The sequence below is a fragment of the Trichomycterus rosablanca genome, chromosome 18 (assembly GCF_030014385.1).
Source record: "Trichomycterus rosablanca isolate fTriRos1 chromosome 18, fTriRos1.hap1, whole genome shotgun sequence".
In the NCBI taxonomy this organism is placed as follows: Eukaryota; Metazoa; Chordata; class Actinopteri; order Siluriformes; family Trichomycteridae; genus Trichomycterus; species Trichomycterus rosablanca.
In genome coordinates, this window is record NC_086005.1 from 7,220,597 (window position 1) to 7,234,977 (window position 14,381).

The window sequence follows — 14,381 nt, forward strand, 5'->3', positions numbered from 1 at the left end:
GAGTGTTGACAATTACACTTTGAAAGAACGGGATTCTCTTTTATTGACATCCGTCTGTTCCTCTTGACACGTTTGACATGTACCTAAAAAAAGCCCACAAGCTAGCTACAATGAGTCCAAAGTCCAAAGACGTGCAAGTGAGGTGAACTGGAGATGCGAAATTGTCCATGACTGTGTTTGACACTAAACTTAGGAACTACTGAATCTGTGACCAGTAATTACCTGTCCTGACATGAATGTAACCAAAGTGTGTAAAACATGATGTTAAAATCCTAATAAATAAATATTATGCTTGTCGAATAAATTTATTTTAAATTCTCCCTTTCCTGCTGGTCCGTGAAATTATATCTTACATGAAACTCGGTCCGTGGTGGTTGGGGACCGCTGGTGTAGGAAATATGTAAATAAACGGTTTGTGTTGTTTTTACATTGAAATTAAAAGTTAATGAACATAATTTTTTCAGACAGACTGTGCAGCCTTTCTGTATGTTCCCTGGTTCCTTTTACATTGTTGGTAGTTTTCAGCAAAGATTAATGAAACATTAGTCTGACATAGTCCTGCTTGTACCATTTGCTGCTGTAAGATAATGCGCTGGCTGTCTTAACCTGCAAGACACGCAATGATTGATGGGAAAACTTTACTGTAAACTTCTGTGTGGTTTGAACGCTTTCACCCCCTACGGTTTAGAATCTTACTTACAATTTTGAATTTCCTGTGTACTCCACTTTTCGAGGAACAACCGGGGTGATTGGAATGCACCCAGAAAAATGTACAGCGTATGCACTTACTCTTAGTGACCACGCCCTCCAGGTGAATGATGTTGGGGTGATCAAACTGGCCCATGATGCTTGCTTCAGCCAGAAAGTCTCTCCTCTGTTTTTCTGTGTAGCCTGCTTTCAGTGTCTTAATGGCCACCATGATCTCTCTTTTCCCCTGCAGCCTTAGCGGACCACTGCACACCTCTCCAAACTCACCTGCAATACAGATACAGAGCTTCAGTCAATCCCTGAATCGTGACACTTGATTCAATTGATTGGAACACTAAGGTAGAAGACATGCGTCTTTATAAATGTATGTAAAATTTTGACTTGTGCCATGTAAACAAAACGTGACAAGCTATACAACCATCAGTATTCCCACGCTACACCATTTTAGACTTTCCCGTGTTGACAATTCACCATAGCGAGACACACATAACATTTTATAGCATGCGTTAGCTGGAGCTCTAGATCAAACGAATGCATATCCTTGACTTTACGAGACAATAAAGTGAAGGTGTCGTTTTCTTTATGGTATCCAAAAAATGATGAGAAATCTCAGAACAGGCTTATGTTTCTCAGGCAGGTACACAACACTCCAACACTCCATCTGAAATGTAATTGAAATTCTCATCTCGAGGCAAGAAGTTTTTTTGTGTGCGGCACTTACTCACCGGCTCCTATCACCCGCTCGATTGTAATGCAAGACACATCAATCTCCTTGGCAAACTCGTGGATGGCTTGGTTGGGATCTTCATAGGTATGAGGATCAATATATGTACGAACACCTGGGAATTTAACTGAAAGGAAAGTGAAGGAAAAATAAAGAGGGAAAATGAGTGCTGTTACATTCCCACCACTTTGCAGCATTGTGAACAGGTTCGGGTATGTAAGACAACATTTAGAGTGAGGGATAAAGAGTGGGGATCTACCGCTCAACATGGGGCATTTTATATAAAGTAACAAAAAATATGTATCCTTAAAAAATTGAGAGCATGAGCTGCTTGAAATTGAGAGCATATTTACAGAACCATTAGTTGATTTACTGATTGAGTCTTTGATTCATTGATTGACTCTATATATAGTCACCACCGTTTAACCTTGCACACACAGCCAGCCTCTGAGTCCATCAAGCTCTCCACCATTTATTTACTTAATTATACCAGGAAACTTTTTAAAGTAGCCAATTCACCTTCCACAAGCTGGACACTCGTGCTGGCACAAGATGTTACCAGTACTTTAAAGCTCTTCCTGACAACTTGTGACAACTATTGTAGCTATTATAAAATCATAAGCAGATTTTTACCCTTATACTAGGACATAATGCAAAATATTCATATCATTTTGGTAAAAAAATAAATATCACACAAAGATCAGCATGTACAGAGTATGCAGACTCCATACTGACACACTGTTTGTGATTTTAAAGCGTCACACTAAAAAAAGAAATGCAAAATATATCAGCGCTGTCTGATGAAAAACACGTATCTCCACTTTTAGCGATTTTCAGTTTTTTTCATGTGTTGACTGTGGGTATAAATCTCTGTCTGTCCATAGCAGCTAATATCAAAATGCCCAATGAAAATGAGTTTAACGAGTATCTCCGTTGGCTGCTAGATTAAATGTGCTGATTTTGATCAGGTATAGTCTAGTATAGTAATATTAAATCTGCTCGTGCTAAAACATGCATTCATACTGGAAGTATATAAAAGAACACACAACAGACTGTGCAGAAAGTTGGACGTGCTCTTTGGAATTCACAAATCCCTGTTTGCTGCCTACAATACACATAAGTCCATTTTACATATTATGAAACTGACTGCCTGACAACCTGATAAAGATATATTTTTATTTTTGTGCTGAATTGTATCTAAATTGCACTATCTGTGGTTTGTTTGCATTGTTACTGTCAGGGGAAAAAGTTTTTGGAGATACGTGTTTTTCATTGGACAGCGACGATATATTAGTTTTTCCATTTGAGTGAGAACCGCAGCACTCTTATGAACAGACCCGGCACATGCACATTGAGGGTGGGTCAGTTGTAATAAAAAAAATTTAATGACATTTTGACTGTCTGGCTCAAAAAATGACTTCTTTGCTTGTTATAGTTGATCATTAGCATAACTATTCGGTTTACCAGATCTTAATACAGTGCAGCACTACAGCTAATTTTTATGCTCAGCATATCTGTATAAAACTACGACTAATTAACGTAAACACATTTGAGTATTTCACATCTGAAGTGATTAAAATCTGAACACAATGTTAAAGTTTAAATCTTAAATCTTTCAGAGAGGAATAAAGTGGGAACATTTGTTAATAATTTACTGGTTTTGTGCATATATGTGGTTTTGGTAAGGGAGACACTGGTTCAGGAGAGCTGTCATTGTTTCAGTGTGTGCTGCTGACTGGACTGAATGGAGTGGAGTGGACAGGGCTGTGCTGCTGAACTCTTTGTGAACCTGAATATAGGATTTTGGAGGTGACTCACTGTGGCCATTGTGGAAGTGCATCTTTTCTTCGTCTGGATCTTGTTTAGCTTTACTGTAGCCACAGCGTCTGCACACAAGGACATTACGCACAGTTGTGGTCATATTCACAGTGAATGTAGTAATGAAAATACTCAGTGACTGAAATCAATACTAACAATAATACAATCTGTACTGTGATGACGATGAAAATATGACACTCTTTAAATTAACAATGAAACACTCTCAGAAAGTCTCAACCTCTTATGATCAGAACAATACAATGAGTTTATTGTGTTTGCTGCTGTAAACAAAGGCCTCGATTCACTGTATTGTTTGTTTATTTATTAGGATTTGTCAGGTTTCACACTTTGGTTACATTCATGACAGGAACGGTAGTTACTCATTACACAAGGCTCATCAGTTCACAAGGTTATATCAAACACAGTCTTGGACAATTTAGTATCTTCAATTCACCTCACCTGCATGTCTTTAGACTGTGGGAGGAAACCAGAGCTCCCAGAGGAAACCCATGCGGACACAGGGAGAACATGCAGACTCCACACAGAAAGGGCCCGGACTGCCCTACCCTGGGATCGAACCCAGGACCTTCTTGCTGTAAGGCAACAGTGCTACCCACTGAGCCACCGTGCCGCCCCAATTCACTGTAAAGGAGTTTAAATGGCATATTTTGATCCAGAAATATTAGATTTTAATTTAGGATGCTGCCATCTTTGGTTTATGCTACTCTTACACTTTGGTATGTTCGTCCCATGTCTGCATAACTCCTCCAGGTATTCCTGTTTGTTTTCACCTACCAAAAAGTTAGTAGTTGATAGCATAGGTTCACTACTCTGTATTTCCCCCGGGTGTAAATGAGTAAATGTGTGAGTGGGTGTTGCCTTGCATTGGATTGTGTTTCAGCTTTGTACTCAGTGTTTCTGCCAGTGGTTTCCAACACAACCCTCACCAGGAAGTATTTTAAATAAATGACGAAATGAATCATGAACAAATATCATTTAAGTTTCAATAGTTTTGATGCATTTGTAGTTGTAGTATTATGATTTATGGGTTGATAATTGTAGGAAGGTGGGAAGATTGGTTTCAGTCCTTATCTTCACTTACAGACTGTGAAGTTCACCTTATGTACTGCATTTTAACATTTAACATTTTCCAGGTGGTACCTGACCCACTGTTATTCTGATGAAGTAGTTAGTGTAAATTAATGAATCTATAAAAATGTACCTATTAAAACTCCAAACTACCACTTGTAGCCTTTAGCATGTATTATGTGATAAAATGTAAAAACAAAACATGCTGGTTTTTTTCCTAAAATAAGATCAGTGTTGGCCCCCCACTTAGCCAATGTCACAGCCTACTCTGTTTGGGAAGGCTTTCCACAATATTTTAAAGCGTATCTGTAGGAATCCGTGCCCATGAGGTAAGAGCATCTGTGAGGTCAAGCATTGATGCTGGACAAAAAGGTCTGGCCCACAATTAATGTTCAGTTTTCTTGAGGTCAGGGCTTTATGCAAGCATGTCGCCTTTACACCAAACTCATTAAAGCATGTCTTTATTAACCTCACGTTGTGCACAGGGTCACATTCAAACTGGAGCAGAAAAGGCCTTTCACAATTTTTCTGTCAATAATTTTTTACACCTATTAGCAAGAATTGTGTCTGAAACACCTGAACTCAATATTTCAGGGGGATGTTCACATACTCCACATACACATAAGTGTTGGTAGACACGATACACATGGGTTCTGCTAACAAGCTCAGTTCCTAAAATCTTACAATTTCTCTCGCCTTCCTGCTCACTGTGCCAGCGCCCGGCATCCTGTCTGGTCTGAATGCAGAGCTGCTAATTGAATCTGCATGAAATCACGAAGTCTGTTCTCTGGCTAGACAGTTTGTGTGTGTGTGTGTGTGTGTGTGTGTGTGTGTGTGTGGCACAACACACGTCTATGTGGACTGCAAACAGCACTTATTCAATGCTATAACATACAGGTGTTATAGCGCACTACAGCACTGTGAACGACTGACTAACTTCATAAAGAATTAATAGCCAAAATTATATAGACACCTCATTTAGTGATGAAAAAATCTGAACTAGTTTGTACATTTCTTTTTAAACTGTAGGTCAAGCAACATCGGTAAAGAGCTTAATGGTCGTGGAAAGGATGCTAACTGCCACCAAAAATATACATACACATGCACGAGTGGCTAATAAATAAAAAAATAGCCACACACGCTGGTACACCAGAGCTGGGATTTTGAATACATCGTATCGAGTCTCAGCTCTGCCTGTCGACTGGGCTGAGTGGCCACATGAGCAATGATTGGCCTGTTGTTCAGAAAGGGGTGGGATATTAAGCCTAATAGGGACTCTCTCATAACTAATGCTGATTTCTCCATTAGTTCTACATTAGTTCTAGTAAACAATCTATAACATTTTTCAAATCTAATTAGGCAAAAGCTTTACAAATGAAGCCCCTGGTCTAAACTGGGTACTTGAGTACAAGTTGGGCATCCATGTAACATCTCACTAAGTGCCTGGACAAACAGACCTGATTTTTTGTAAAAGGGATCTCCTCAGCACACAGGAACAGCATGCAGAAATTGAGAGTTCCTTGACTGAACAGTGGGCCACGAATCCTGACAGGTTCTCTAGCTGCTCACACCCAGCACGTCTTTCTGCAGCCTTGTAGTTCATTCATGAGGACAAAAAAGGCTATTAACAAATCTGATAGCTTCCTGCACCAGCACGGGCCTTCCAGCTATACCTCAGATATTAAAGGTCAAAGGGGTGTCAAGGCTGGGGTGAAAATGATACGACAGTACTACTTCAGAGGTAATTGCTTTAAAGCGGGTCGTCCTTGAGGTGCTCCGTGGCACCTGCTTAAACAATCGGGGCCGGCTCCCGAGTGGCCATTTGAAGGCTGGTTAGAAATTTCACCCTCTCCCACCTTGTGTTTTCATGGTCCACTCCCTGCGGCTGGTGTAAATCTTGCCAGAGGAGTTGACAGAATCAAATTAAAGGCCTCAGGGCAGGTCAAGGGCGCATGGGTACAAAAAAAGGGAGCAAGGTGGCAAGTAAGACAAGTTGCCTTTCAACCAGGTCTTAATTTTCAGGTCTGGCAGCGTAGGGCGAATCCTTCAGACTGATAATGTTCTTGTCATGGTCTATTCTACAACGTGTTATATTCCAAACTCTATTGCAGACCTGTCATCACCCTGCTCCTCATACACCGTGTACTTACAGACATTCATGTGTTTTTTCTTTTTATAGAGGTATCTACCAAAGTACATCTTCTAAATATTAAATCATTTTTCTCATCAGCTTATTACTTATTACTTATAGTCTGAGAATGATTGCATCACTGTGTGTTCTTTCTTTTCTTTTCTTTCTTTCTCTAAACACATTGTGTGCGGAGATGCAAATGGATCAGTATGTATGAAACAGGATATTGTCACTAGCTTCTCTTCCTGCTCAGCTATTGTTACAACGCCAACGTGGGAACGAATTTGATGCCAGAGGGACATAGAGACAGTATTTCTCAGCACTGAACTGGATCTAATGAACTTACGCTGAGATGTAGCCATGTAGACAGATGTAGACATGCTGGTAATTCTATTAGGGTATACTTTACAGCTAATATATAGCTGCATCTGGAATAAAGCTAGCATTGCATTCCAACACAAACAGTCAGCAAAGATGGGTCATCTAGATGATGTCGCTTTTTTAATGCATTTTCTCCTCATTTTTCTCCCATTTTAGCATACTCAATTTGTCTTCCGCTGATGAGGGATACCCGATTGCATCCGAGGAGAGCACGTCGCTGTACACGCCTCTTCCGACACGTGTACAGCCCTCCTCTTCTCGCCCCTGCATTCTGCACAGGCATCTCTTCTGCCAATCAGGGTCCTTACCCAGCGTACGAAGATCTCACCCCACACATAGTCCAACCCCCACCCTGCAGATACAGTGGCCAATTAGTATCTGCTGCTGACACTCCCAATTATGCCCACCAGATGACCCCCACCCGACCGGTGGCAACGGCGAGTTTCGAACCGAGGAGTTCAGAATCTTGGCATTGGTGTGCTATCGGAATATCCCGCTGTGCCACCTGGGCACCTGACGATGTCACTTTTTAAAGACGTTCTTGTTTGTTTCAGCAAGACAAGCCACATAAAGTTACAATAGCACTGCTTCATAGTAAGAGAGTACAGGTGCTAGACTGGTCTTTCTGCAGTTTCAACCCATCTCCCATCAGATCTCATTGGTTTTTACCATTTTTTATGAAGTTCTGAGTATTTTAATACATTTAGATGATAAATAACAGTGGATATTTAATGTTTCAGCTAATAGAGCAATGGAGAAACAATTTAGTTTAACCAACTGTAAAAGACAGTGCAGTTGATATACAGTGTTGATATGGTATGATGTGTTACATCACATCACATTAATACTGAGGGCAGAGTCATTAATTTACTTACCTGCCGCTAAGCAGGAAGCCAGTGACCAGTGCCAGCAAGATGATGCCCAGTGTAACAGCTACGGCAATGACAGGAACCCGGCCCTGATCTCTAGATGCAGACACTAGAAAAAAAGCCAAGGAATAAACAAATAAATAAGTACTACACATGGCTTTAACTACAATCACATTTTTTATTTTTATCCTTTATATTGGGGTTGGGGTGCAGTCATGTTTGTCTTTGTCTGGTTGGCCATAGAGCTCATTTTGGCCTTATCATAAACCCGAACCCTGAGATCTATTAAATGTAAACGTGTTGTGTTATACTTTGGATATTGCTATTGCCTTTTTTTAAACTAGGTCAAAATTAAAGTTACACTCATTAGGTTCAGGCGGGTCTCAGAATTAATAAAGCCAGTAGGGTGTAAACACAGAATGAGATCTTGCAAGATCAAGATCAATGAATTAAACAAACATTTACTCATATAATACACTAGCTGTATAATGTAGCAGATGGTTTTTATATATTTATTTGTTGGACTCACAGTAGGGGCTGGTTTCAAACTCGAAGCGTCGACTGAAGCCACCGTAGCCTGCAGAGGTGCGAGCTCTGATCTGAAAGATGTACACTGAGGACGGTTTCAGACCATCCACCACAACCTCTGTCTCCTTCGACTTGATAATAGTGTAGCTGCTCTCCTGATCCTACAGAGCGCAAGACAATCACGGAGAAACTGAGATTAATACAAGAGAAAATGTTAGTGTGAATAAAAACAAGAAAGAGAAAGCAACAAAAATTCTTAAGTCCTCTGAGCCAGTGTGTTTTTGTACGTTTGTGTGGGGCCAGAGGTGAGGATCACTTTCATGATGCGTGATGGTAGAGCTGTGTGGTAAAGACTCGATCCATTAGGGGATGGGGACACTTTTTCTGTTTTAAAGTGCCTCATATCAGTGTTTCCCAGACTAGACCACTGAGCTGAGGTCATGCAAGAGGCTGAACCACTTTTCAGCGTGATTGCCCCGGTGTGAGCAGGAATCTGAGCCGTGCATCAATGGCAGCTTTGGTTTCAGCCTTTTTGTGAGCTTTGTTGCTAAAGGGAGACGTGTCACCACTTCAGCAACCCCGACCATATAAACCCAGATAAAATGAAAATACTGAAGCTGCTTTTTATTTAAACGTTAGTAATTTATTTGTAGCTAGTTTGGAAATGTTTTATTACATGTGTAAAAGATATAAGAAACAAAGTGCACTGTTATCTTACACTGATACATTTTACATCTGATGATCACTGTCGGTCATTTGATCTTTATCAGAAGTACCAGACCTGATGTCTGGTCTTACTGACCACATGTTGTGGTGATGAGCCCTTCTCAGCACTGTAATGACACTTACAAGGTAATGACATGGTAGTGTGTGTTGCTCTGTTATGTATGTAGTACGATTTTAGGTGCAACAATGCTATCAGGATCTTAAATAGGGTTTAAACATAATGGTCTCTTTATAAGGACCACAAACCCCTAAAGCAGCAGACCAGTTTCATATAAGATATAATTTCACGGACCGGTGGGGTGGGGGGATTTAAAATAGAATAACAATAGAATGAAAAATCAGTGTGAATCCTGAGTTTTTTTCGCTGCAATGAGACGCTGCTCCCACCTAGTGGTGATTGGGGACAATAACACCCGAAGAGTATAGGAAATTTAAATGCTCTTGTAGCGATCTCTAATTATTTATTCTTTCTGATTGGCCTGGTAATCAATGACTCATGGCCCGGTATCGGTCCACGGCCCGGTGGTTGGGGACCACTGCCCTAAAGACTAGAGCTATTTTGATTTTATGCACAATGTATTTTAATCTTTTTTTCTATTAGCAGAAACATTCTGATCACAGAACACTGTTTGCTTTATACTGTACTTTTGGCAAGAGCACTATTCTCCTCCCAGCATCGACATTTAAGTGTTTATAAATCCCAACAACACTGCTACACCTGATACACTTATACAAGTAGAACCCACATTACTGAGTTATTATTATATTAGTGTGATTGCAGTGCTGCAAATGGTCCACCACCCGAGTAACATCTAGTCATTAGGGGACGTGTGAGAATCCCTTTTGGTCCATGAATGGGGTACAGGGGTAACAAAGGTAACAACGTTCACCTGTATGGTTGGTACATACATTTATAAATGTAAGTACCAGATGGTTGCACATAAAGTGCCAGGCAAGCGTATGTACAGTGTCCTTTTGATTAGTATGAAGATAATACCAAAGACATTACTCTAACCCCTCTAAATACCATCTAGGCGCTCAGGTGGCCTACGCTAGCACACCAAAGATGAAACTTGTGAGTTCGAATCTCAGCTCTGCTATGAAAATCAGTGCATGACTCTCCATGCGGGAGACTGAGCCCCATATGAACTCGCAAGGTGAAAAGATACAGTCGGCTACTGCACACGTGTCAGAGGGGGGTGGGTGTTAGTTAGGAGTGTCCTCGGTCAGCAGTGGAGGTAAGCAGCAGTAGAGAAAGTGAAATACAATCGGGTAGTTTCTAAGACTCGGTGAACACCAAACATGTATAAGATGTCAATGTGCAATGTGCTCCTGTGATCACCTTCTCAAAATACTTGATCTCATACTCCAGGATGATGCCGTTAGGCCGGTCTGGTTCCTGCCACGATATAGAGATGCTGTTCTTTGCCGTCTTTCCTCTTTTTACCAAAGTGATCGGTGATGGAGCTGCAAAGAAAATTAAACGTTTTAGTGAAACAGAGATAGAGATAGATTTTTTATTATTTAATTTCAATTTGCCAAAGGCATTCTCATCCAAAATAAGTGCCTGATTACCATTGGGGGTGTTCAAAACGTGTATACTTGATGTTTGCCCCACGTTAGAGAAATGCCATGTGCTCACCCCATAGGGAGTTAAGATGTGTAACAATAAGATGTTACTGCAGCACTACGTAGTTACTCGGTCCACTAGTGTGCAATAAGTCATGTTTTTGTGGAAAAAAGAACTCAATATACTCCAGGGGGCAATTAATACAAGTAATATGGCTAGGCAGAGCTGGGATTCTACCCCTCTACCTTTTAACTTGTAACACACACCTCTACCTATACAAGGCAAAGCCTATGAGCAAGCAAGCAAAAGCCCAAAGACAACTTGTATATAAAAAGCTTTCCAAGGTGCAGTGCATTACCACTGATAAGATACAGAGACTATTTATTTAAACCTCCATTAGCGGCAGTACAGATGGGCATGATTCTGTGATCCGAGCCCCCTTCTGATCTCCACGGCAGGTTGACTCGTTATAGATTTTTACTCTACAATGACAATTTAACTTAAATTTCAATCAAAAAGACCAAGAAGAATTTATACTTCAGAAATATTTCTTAGATGAGACAACTTCATTCTGTTCTGGTTCTCCACTAACAAGCCAACTGCAGAAATATGACCAGGATATGTATTCATGAGCAAAAGTGTCAGACTGTAACCGTGAGATAACGAGTATTTAAACACGTCTAAACAATAATCCCTCAGGATACAGAAGCCCGGCTGCACAAGCGCTGGATTTAAAGCTCAATAGGGTTCGATGATAGGGAAGCAGAGGAAAGTAGTCCCCCTGTTCCAAACAAAGAGTAACCATATCCCTGCTTTTGGCCAGACAAAACTATAATCATTCCTATCTTAAAAGCCTGAAACAAAATACTTGGCAACTCGATCTGCAGGCTGCAGGCAGAGAGCTGCTTTGTGGAAGTGGCTGGGATACTTAAGCACCCTGGCAGCCTGTTAAATGGCTGACATTCAGTCGAGCAGGAGACGCTGCTCCTTTGAGTTATTGATTTGCAACGAGCCTTACGGCTGGCCGGGGGATTTTAATCCCGATTTGTGATGACAGAATGGCAGAAAACGTAAGCAGCAGAGTCGGGGATCATACTGGACGATCTGGGTGGTGGACATGATGGTCATAATAACATGCCAGTCTGTGTTTTACAGATACCCCTTCCAACAAATTAATCAAAATAGGCTACAGTCAGTAACTGTAGCCTATTTTGTAACTGTAACTGTGTAACAGCTTGGCAGAGCTGGGATTCTACCCTTCAACCTTTCAACTGGTAACCCACAGCTCTACCCACTAGGCTACCACTGTCCTACTAAGGCACAGACACAATACACCATATTTAAAAAAAAATTTTCAGGTGCAGGAGACTATATTAAAAAAGCCTCCATTAGCAGCAGGGCAGATGGGCATGATCCCGTGATCAGAGCCCCCTACTGATCTCTATGGCATAATAACATGGCACTCTGTGTTTTACTGGAACAGTGTGTTGAAATACCTCTTTTAACAAATCAATCAAAATAGGCTACAGTCAGTAACTATATACCCACAACAGCTTGGCAGAACTGGGATTCTACCCCTCAACCTTTCAACTGGTAACCCACAGCTCTACCCACTAGGCTACCACTGTCCTACTAAGGCACAGACAAAAAAAAAAAAACACCATATTTAAAGAGCTTTCCCAGGTGCAATGCATTACCACTGATAAGACCCAGAGACTATTTAAATAAGCCTCCATTAGTGGCAGGGCAGATGGGCATGATCCCATGATCCGAGCCCCCTACTGATCTCCACTGGTCTCGCATAATAACATGACAGTCTGTGTTGTACTGGAGCAGTGCGCTGGGATACCCCATCTAATAAATCAATCAAAATAGGCTACAGTTAGTACCAGTATACCCACAAAGTTCTGTATGTACCAAGATACACTGAAAGGACAAAAGTGTTGGGACACCTCTTCTTATTTTTTAATTAATGTGTTTCCGCCAGTGCTTGTTAACCTTGCAATTGTTAAGAGTCATTGTGAGTCCTAATGCTGGTGCTGTAGGCTCTGGGTTCCTCCTGGTGCAGGACAATACCCAGCTTGTTGTGGCCAGATGCCAAAGTTTCTGGATGCCAAAGGCATTGATGCCATTGACTGGCCCTCATGTTCCCCAGTCCTGAATCTAATCAAGAACCTCTGGGCCGTTATTTATCAGTGCATCTGATGCCACTAACTAGGGCACCAGACTGTCCAGGAGCTCACGAATTCCCGGATCCAGGTCTGGGAGGAGATCTCTCAGGACGCCAAAGTGCGTACAAGCATGTAGAGGCTACATACACTACTCACATAGGTCACATGATGAGTTGCCGTGATAAAATGAACTCAAATTGCAAACTGGATCAAGCTGTGATTTATTATTATTTTTTAAATTCAGGCCTCAATAAGTTGATGATTTTGGTTTCCACTGGAAACATTTCGTTCTCAACAAATGTGTGCATGTAGTGCAAAACTGTGCAGTTGTAGTAAGGTGAAACTCATTGCTGGTTTATTAACAGATGGAACACATCCATAGCAAAATAAGTGTGATTGCGCTCTGATAAACGTCTCAGAAAAGGAAGTGTTGCCATTCCTCAGCGCGTGAACGCGTTAACTTTGTGCGTTTGCCAGCGACTGAGCTGCTAACACCAAACAGCGAGGAATGTAACTGCCTCCACACCTAGACGTGCTAACGTACCTATTTTCAGTAAGATAGATTACGCGCCAGCAGTCAGAGCTTCTTGCGCTTCGATTAATCCAACGCCGGCTGAGCACGAGCAACATGGCACGACTTTCTATCTCTGGTTGGTGAGAGGGAGACTCCGGGCTGTATTGGTTTCTGAGCCAGACAGTTCGTTCAGTCAAAAGCTTGCATGTAATTTGATAGAAGCTAGCTCGCTGGCTGGACAATTTCAGTGTGAGCAGAAAAGGTCAGTATTACCAGTCTGACCTGGTTTCAGTGCCAGGCCCTGGCACTCAGCAGGTCCCATGTTTGTAAACAAGTGTCGCTAAAGGAGTCCTGCAGAGAGGCAAGATGAAAAACTTCTGGCAGAGCCGAGCAGCCTGCCAGCCAAAAACCAGCACTGAGGTATGTCTCCTGCCAACAGAGACCCGAGTCAACACTCGAAGAACATGGACCTTATCGAGTATTATTCATACTGAGTATGAATGTTCAGCATCGGTCATGCCCTCATTAAAAGTAAACGCTACGTTAAGGAATATACTACATTATATACAGACGTACTTTAATCCAAAGCGACCTGGACTGTTACAGTATATTGTCTAAGCAATTAAGGGTTAAAGGTCTTGCCCAAGGACCCAACAGTGGCAAACCTGGCAGTGGTGAGGCTTGAACCAGCAACCTTTTAATTACTAGTCCAGTACCTTAACCGCTAGGCTACAACTGCCCTATACTAAATGTACTATACACCGAACAGACATAACATTATGACCACCTTCTTGTTTCTACACTCACTATCCATTTTATCAGCTCCACTGACCATGTAGAAGCCCTTTGTAGTTCTACAATTACTGACTGTAGTCCATCTGTTTCTCTACATACTTTTTTAGCCTGCTTTCACCCTGTTCTTTAATGGTCAGGACCCCCACAGGACCACCACAGAGCAGGTATTATTTGGGTGGTGGATCATTCTCAGCACTGCAGTGACACTGACATGGTGGTAGTGTGTTAGTGTGTGTTGTGCTGGTATGAGTGGCTCAGACATAGCAGCGCTGATAACACCTCACTGTCACTGCTGGACTGAGAATAGTCCACCAACCAAAAATATCCAGCTAACAGCACCCCGTGGGCAGCGTCCTG

The 14,381-nt window shown here is 41.6% G+C and overlaps 1 protein-coding gene across 2 annotated transcripts in view; it reads right to left on the reverse strand.

The window, feature by feature from the left end:
• LOC134332527 (ephrin type-A receptor 5) overlaps positions 1–14,381 on the reverse strand; it is a 72,216-nt gene that overhangs the window by 13,971 nt on the left and 43,864 nt on the right. Inside the window, exons 5-11 of one of the 2 annotated variants that reach the window (XM_063014209.1) lie at positions 10,317–10,441; positions 8,250–8,409; positions 8,199–8,201; positions 7,727–7,829; positions 3,251–3,318; positions 1,434–1,559; positions 790–975 (exon numbers count right to left, since the gene is read on the reverse strand). In XM_063014209.1, coding sequence (XP_062870279.1) covers positions 790–975; positions 1,434–1,559; positions 3,251–3,318; positions 7,727–7,829; positions 8,199–8,201; positions 8,250–8,409; positions 10,317–10,441 — 771 coding nt within the window. The remainder of the gene's footprint in view (positions 1–789; positions 976–1,433; positions 1,560–3,250; positions 3,319–7,726; positions 7,830–8,198; positions 8,202–8,249; positions 8,410–10,316; positions 10,442–14,381) is intronic. The other variant, XM_063014208.1, reaches the window with a different exon arrangement.